At 41.1% G+C, this 7,768-nt stretch overlaps 1 protein-coding gene across 1 annotated transcript; it reads right to left on the bottom strand.

The window, feature by feature from the left end:
• Positions 1–4,734: 4,734 nt before the first annotated feature.
• Positions 4,735–6,717, bottom strand: LOC110591195 (RNA-binding protein EWS-like). The gene is given in 4 exon segments (XM_044917049.1): positions 4,735–5,210; positions 5,213–5,252; positions 5,254–6,554; positions 6,557–6,717. Coding segments are annotated over 4 exon segments (1,977 nt in total). The 5' UTR covers position 6,717.
• Positions 6,718–7,768: the final 1,051 nt, after the last annotated feature.

Genomic DNA, 7,768 nt, shown 5'->3' with positions numbered 1-7,768 from the left:
AAAATATTTATTTTCACCAGTCAGGCTTCTCTCTTTGTCCATTCCATTGTTAAAAGATGTTTTACTTATGGCGTAACTACAGCATTAGACTTGAGACGTTTACTAAATGGAACAAAAAACATTATTTTCTTGCTTTCATTAATAACAGCAACAACAAAACTCCCCAAGAATCACATATGTAGTAGAAAACAGCAACACTGGGCTGCTGCTTTGAAGATACCAGTTTACCACCAATCATTTGCTGAACACAATCAACTGGCTTGAAAACTCAGATCTCCACTCTCCTGAAGATGCTTTCTGCATACTTCAGTTTGTCAACTTAGTCTAAGTGAGAAAAAATCTTTTAAGTCTTTTGTTCAATAACTAACTTCCTGGTACACATTCTGTGGCACCTTAGCTTTGAATTTTGCACTTTAAAATAAATGTTCTCTCAATGTCAAATAATACTTCCAAATTCTATATTCTTTGCTACTCAAATTCAAGCAAATCTTTAAAAAATACACTAGAATTCATATGGTTCCCTAAGGGCTCTTTCAAAGACAGTGAAAAGATTGATATGACACCCTTGCACGATGTCCAAAAGTTACCAAGAGCCAGGACTTAATGGCTTCATAAGCAGTCAGTACGAGTAATGCTGTTGGTGAAGAAATTTTACTGAAATAATTAATTGGGCAAACAGAGCAATTCCTCTTCAAAATGGCACCACTCTCATTCTTTAAAGAAAGATACAGTGACAAGAAAGATACAGTGAGAGTCACATGCACAGATAATTTGCCAAACCAAAATCTAATGTATAGAAAGGAATATACCATTAATTGTCAAATGAGGTACACAGTAATCTCCTTGTGACTTTTTCCAGTGGCAATTACAAAAATTATGTCCAGTACTATCTATGAGAAAATGTCTCTTGGAACATGCTACAATAATGCCCCATTATAACTCACCTAAAGTCTATATTCAATTTTTATCAGGTTTTAGGTATAATAACATTACATTTGCATATTGATTTATGCTGTATGAAACATTTTCTTATCTATATCTCCTAGGGTCCATGTATAATTGTATGTTGCACACAACCAAGAGTTCAAAATAAATCTGGGGAACAATAAAACTGACACTAATACTTGTTAATTTTATCCATACCTGGAATTATGGACCAGAGTGTGTTAGTGACATATACTGGAGGGAATGAAATGCACCTGGGGGAATAAAACTCACAAGCTTCATGACGACTAGAGGATAGGTTAGTCATAAATAGAAGAGGTCCTGTAGGAAAAACTGGCCAGGGTGAAATTGTAAAGGAGGTATCTCAGTCTATTCAAGCTACTATAACAAGACTACCATATACTGAGTTGCTTAGACAACAAAAATGTATTCCTCAGGGTCCTGGAGCATGGGAAGTCCAAGAACAAGGCATCAGCAGATGCAGTGTCTGGTGAGAGCTAGCTTTCAGGTTGAAGACAGCTGTCTTCTCTCTGTGTCCTCCAATGGTGGAAAGGATAAGGGAATTCTCCAAGTCTCTTCTCATTCAACGAATGCTCTGACAAAGAGCCCTACCTCTCATTACCATCAATATTGGGGGTTAGAATTTCAACATATAAATTTCAGGGGGACACAAGCATTCAGTCCATAACAGGAGGACAAGATTTTTTTTATAAAGGGGGCAAAGATTATTTCTTGCAATTTTACCCTCTTTTATCCTTCAGGGGTACAAGCACTGGAATCTCTGTCCATCTTCTCTAATAGGTCTCTAAAATTTCTAAAAAATACTTTGATAATCAGAATAATACCCATCCCCCAAGATGTCCATGCCCTCATCTCCCGAGCCTGTGAATATATTGCCTTACACAGCAAAAGAAACTTGAGATATGATTAAGGTTATGAATCTTCAGCTGGGGAGATTAGCCTGATTACCCAGGAGTCCTACTGGAATCATAGGAGTCCTTAAAAGCTCAGAACTCTTCCCAGCTGTGCACAGAAAGATGTAACAGAAGAATCAGAGCAATGCAGTATTGCTCCTCCTAGAGGCACCAGAAAGCATTCCTGCCCAGGGAGACCCATGTCAGACTTCCAACCTAGAGATTATATGATAGTAAATTTGTATTGTTTTAAACTGCTAAGTCTGTGGTACTTTGTTACAGGATCTAAAGAAAACTTACACAAATACTAAGGGCAAAATAGCAAAAACTCCTATCAATAAACATGTGAATTAACTCCATTCTGTTGTTCATAAATTATGATTCACACTGTTCAGAGGGGAAAAAATTGGCCACACGCAAAAAAATAAGCTTTTTTTATGACAGTTATCAACACTTCAGAGTTTTGGCATATAGATGAAAAAAACACTGCTGGGACACTGTTAACACAGCTTAATAAGAGGCTATTTAAGTTATATAACTTACTGTAAGGAAACAATTTTTCTCATCTCTTAAATGGGAGAAAACTAACTAAAGGCTTTTTAAAATAGAGTCCTATTTCTCTTCCATTTCTGAACTCTGACAGATAGGAGAGGAGCTAAAAACAGGTACTGGAATTTTAAATCTATTATTTGATTTCTTTATTCACTTATTCATTTGTTCAATCATTCATTAAACATTTGTTGACTCCTCTCTCTTTGCCAAGCACTGTGCAAGAAGTGGAGGCATAAATAAAATATGTTACAATACCTTCTCTCATGGAGCTCTTAATTTCATTGAGAGATTTCCTGGGATGAGGAATGATAGGCTGAAATGCCCAATTCGGGTCTTTGTTAAAGCTCAGTTTGGAGCAAAGCAGTTCATACCAGTTGAAGAATAACAGGGTTGGTTGGAATAATTGAAGTTACTTTTAGCTCTGCAAGGGAAGATATCTGCTCTGAAGAGGAAGTGAGAACAACATACTGAAATTATGGAGAAAATCTTGGATATTCAAATTTAAGTAAGATAAGCTCAAATTTTTTCTCTTAGGCAGAATTTACATGAGCACTTTAGTTAGCAGTTGAATTTAGGGAGGAAATAAGGCTAACTGATAACCAGTTTAATACATATATTTCTTTAAATCTTACTTTACATTACATTTACTTGTTTATATTTTACAAATATATTGTGTATTCAAATGTGCATTTTGTTATTATAACGAAGAATTGCATTCTTTTAAAATAAGAATCATGAAGATCTTATATTTCAAGTTCCCACTTCTGAAAAGTCTCTTCATAGAGTCATATATCTATCAAAAGTTTACGAGAGTTGCAGATACAGAATCAGTGAAAGATAGGGTCAACCTTCAAGGATTTATGTGAACCAGTAATGGGAAATAGTCAAAGCAACAGCATAAAGAAGAAGCATGTCTATATTTTAAAACAAGAAAAGACTAATATTAATGAATCCTTTAATGGAGATTTACAAAACAACAATTTTTTCATACTTTTGAGCCATAGGAAATAATATTTATTTCCTTAGAATGCAAAATAATATGGTTTTGTAGAGTAATAAAACATATGGGGGAGAGGAATATAAGAAATATGCCCACATATAAGGAATAAATAATCCTGAGCAGATGAACAATCAAAATTGTTTCAAAAAATTACCATTCTTCTCTTCAAAAAAAATTTTTTTTTTGCTACTCATTTCTACACCTACATTTTTACTTCTTTTTTTAAAATGGACTAAGTAAAGTTATTGAATTCTAGGAAGGAAGTCAGGCCTCTCTTTTGATGTTTATTTTTTCCTTTTCTTGCCTTTTGCCAAGTTGGGGAAATTTTAACTTTATTTTTCTTATTAATTTGATAGTATTATTAAGAGTCTCTGTTATATAAGCCCTCCATGGGGCTCCCAGCTCAGCTAGAGTCTGCTTCTCCTTCCCCTTCTGCACCCTCCCTCTGCTTGTGCTCGCTCTCTCTCAAATAAATAAATAAAATCTTAAAAAAAAAGTTTCTGGGGGCTCCTGGGTGGCTCAGTCGTTAAGCGTCTGCCTTCAGCTCAGGTCATGATTTCAGGGTCCTGGGATCGAGCCCCACATCGGGTTCCCTGCTCAGCGGGAAGCCTGCTTCTCCCTCTCCCACTCCCCCTGCTTGTGTTCCCTCTCTCTCTCTCTCTCTCGCTGTGTCTCTCTGTCAAATAAATAAATAAATAAATAGATAGATAAATAAGTAAATAAATAAATAAATAAATAAAATCTTAAAAAAAAAGTTTCTGCTTATTTTCCCATCACTGGCATCCAAACATTTTTAAAACTTTTGTATTTTACAAATAACCTGTAATGATATAAATATGAGGATCAGTAATGCCCTCAAGATACGGTCTGTGTTATTGCTCCTATGCATGTGCCTCATTCCTTCACAACGAAAGCTTCTGTTTCCCATTTTCCTCATCCTTATTCAAATCTCAGCTTTCCAGAGACATTAAGAAAGTTTTTTTTTTTCCGACTGTTTATAAACATTTGGAATTTTATTTAAAACAAAAAAACCCACATCACAACCATGAACACTGTTACAGTTAGAGGCCCTCTTCGTTCTCCACAATGATAATGAGCATGCTCACAAGGGGTTCCCATTGTTCAGTCTTAGTTAAATAACCATCTTTAAAAGAAGGAAAAAAAAACTCGGCACACTACCATTTCACTTGTTTTAATGTTTCTTCACAAATGGTGAAAAATACTAAAGTACAGACAAGGAATAATCTTAATGTTGTGGCCAACATTATAAATATGGAATTATAAATTTAAAACATTTTCTGGTTTAAAAAATAAATCTGGTAGTCAATGCAGCTCTGCGGGGTCTCTGCGTCTGGTAGGGCGGTCTCTGCGTTGCTGACGGTGCTCGCCTGTATCCATTTTTCCAGGTCCTCCGCGCCCGCCTCTTCTTCCTCCCATCTGTTCCATCAAAGGTCCAGGGGGCCCACCAGGGCCGCCCCGTCTTCCTTCACCAAAGCCACCTCGGTCCTTGCCCCGGCCTCTGTCTCCACCACGGCCACCTCTGAACGTTCCACCGGGACCACCGCGGTCCATGAGGCCGCCTCTTCTGCCCCGCATGCCACCAGGGCCGCCTCTGCCACGGTCACCACCCGGGGGTGGAAAGGATGGTGGAAGGAAGCCTTCAGGCTTCGGGGCCTTACACTGGTTGCATTCTGTTCTCCAGGCGAAGTTCTGGTTTCCACACCCTGGATTGGGGCACTGCCAGTCTCCAGCTCGGTGCTGGACATTTCCTCCTCCGGATGGGTTCCCTCGGACACCTGGGGCCCTCTTGGGGGAAAGCCACCTCTGTCTCCTCCACGGCCTACCCATGCGACCCATGGGGCCCCCAGGACCTCCTGGGCCCCCTGGACCTCCATGAAGTGGCGGCGGCATCCCTCTGCCCTCACGGAGAGGCATACCACCCCACATGCTGTTCATAGGAGGCTTCTTCCGAGCAAGAGAAACCTTAAGTTTGCTCCCTTGAAAATCTTTCCCATCAAACCACTCCACGGCAGCCTTGGCAGTTGGTGGGTCTTCATAGGACACTGTAGCATCACCTTTGGGCTTTCCTGTTTCCTTGTCCAAGTAGATAAGGATCATGGGTTGTCTGATTCTCTTGTTCATCTTAACAACTCCACACTGCTTAAAGAAGTCTGCCAGGTCATCTAGAGTCACATTGTCATTTAAGCCTTGCACATAAATTGCACTGTTGTCAGAGTCTTCATCTGGATCTACAGGTGGGCCTAGATCAAGATCTAGTCCTTCGTCCATGGGTCCACCAGGCTTATTGAAGCCACCTCACTCTCCAGCGCTGCCCATTCCACCCTGCCCTCCTCCCTGCCCACCTCTGCTCATGCCTCCACGATCAAATCCCCCTCTTCCCCTGCCCGGGTTATCAGGGCCACTCATGCTCCGGTTCTCTCCTGGTCCAGAAAATCCTCCAGACTCCTGCCCATAAACACCCATGCTACTGGGGTGGTCCTGTCGGAATGAACTCTGTTGCTGGTAGCTGCTGCTCTGTTGGCTATATTGACTTGGAGCCTGGCTGTAGGATACAGTTTGTGGGGGATAACTAGTGGGTGGCTGCTGCCCATAGCTGCTTTGTTGACCACAGCTACTCTGCTGTCCATAGCTGCTCGGCTGCCCATAGGTGTTCTGCTGAGAGTAACTGCTCTGATCATAACTAGTCGGCTGTGTAGAGGAGTAGCTGGTAGGAGGATAAGATGGTGGTGCTGTGACTGGCTGCATGGGGTAGCTCCCAGGTACCTGGGGATAACTGTAGTTACTCTGTCCATATCCTAGGCTGGGCTGGTTGTAACCTCCTGTGCTAGATTGAGGTTGACTAGTCTCAGCGGGTTTGTTACCATCCTGTGGTCTTGTAGGTGTGGTGGCTGCCGGCTGCTGCCCATAGGCTGGGTAAGCAGGCTCAGTGCCATAAGCAGACTGAGCTGCATAGGAGACGTGGGTGGTAGTGACCATAGCAGTGGTGGTATCGTAAGCACCAGTGCCGTCCCCCTGGACAGGCTGACTGTATGCCTGGGGGGCAGCTGGAGCAGTATAACCAGCGGGAGGCTGTCCATAAGAAGTTGCATAGGTGGTCTGCCCATAGGTCACAGTGGTCTGAGTCTGGTATAGCTGACATCAGTGGGCTGTCCATAGGTTCCATAACTTTGCTGCCCATATGCCTGGGTGGTCTGTGCGTATCCTTGAGTGGGTTGGGCGGTGTATGCACTGTATCCCTGCTGGGCTGCTGCTTGGCTGTAGGTACTGTAATCCGTGGACGCCATTTTCTCTGAAAGTTTTGGTTCTATACTATTATTATATTATTCCTTTTACTTATTTTCCAATTTCACAAATACTTAACACATGTATTAAGTAATCCTATTAACTTTATAATCCGTTCAGAAATAAACTGCAAAAAAAATTCTAACACTCTTTCACGTATCTTGTATCTGTCTTCCTACTGTGAGATGTGTTTAATTTTTCACTGTTAGAATGCTTTCTGGAACATTTTCTCAGATAAATAATTTGGCTGGTAGACCTGCTAAATCCTTTTATGCCCAAAATGTTCCTCTTTCATTTGACAGACAAATTATATCTCAGCTGGATATAGTTTTCTTAAAACACAATCCTTAGGTCTCAGTAATCTGTAGCTAATTACCCAGTATCTTCGCATTCCTGTGTCAGATGCAAATTTTATAGCTTAAATGGGCTTTTTAAAAAGTGTTTCTGTTGGGATCCTTGTAAAATTTTCTTCTTATCCTTGAAATTTAGAAATTTAGCCACAGTGTATCTAAGAGCATGTCTCCTCATTCTTTCTTCCTCGTCCTTTTCCTCTTTTTCTTTTCTCCCCTGAAACTTTTGGCAAGCAGATAACTTCCTCTTTCTTTAAAGTCTGCGTTTTTATGCTACCTCTTTCCATATCCTTAACTTTTTTCTTGCTAATTCTTTTCAGTCAGTATTCTCTATGACTCAGTCTTCCATACTCCTCCTTGCATGCTTCTTCCTGGTTGATTTTGTTTGACCCTTTGGTTCCTACTATCCCCTAAGGAATCAAGAACTCTTCAGTGTCTTTAGTCCTGATGTCATATATGCAACTGCTTTCTAGTCCGTCCCACTTTAGTGACCCACTGAATCAAAACTCAGTATGTCGGGGCGCCTGGGTGGCTCAGTCGTTGAGCGTCTGCCTTTGGCTCAGGTCATGATCCCAGGGTCCTGGGATCGAGCCCCGCGTCGGGCTCCCTGCTCAACGGGAAGCCTGCTTCTCCCTCTCCCACTCCCCCTGCTTGTGTTCCCTCTCTCGCTGTGTCTCTCTCTGTCAAATAAACAAATAAAATCT

This window comes from Neomonachus schauinslandi, chromosome 7, assembly GCF_002201575.2.
Source record: "Neomonachus schauinslandi chromosome 7, ASM220157v2, whole genome shotgun sequence".
Taxonomy (NCBI): Eukaryota; Metazoa; Chordata; class Mammalia; order Carnivora; family Phocidae; genus Neomonachus; species Neomonachus schauinslandi.
Note: the sequence above shows the minus strand (reverse complement) of the source record. Positions and strands in the feature narration are given on the sequence as shown.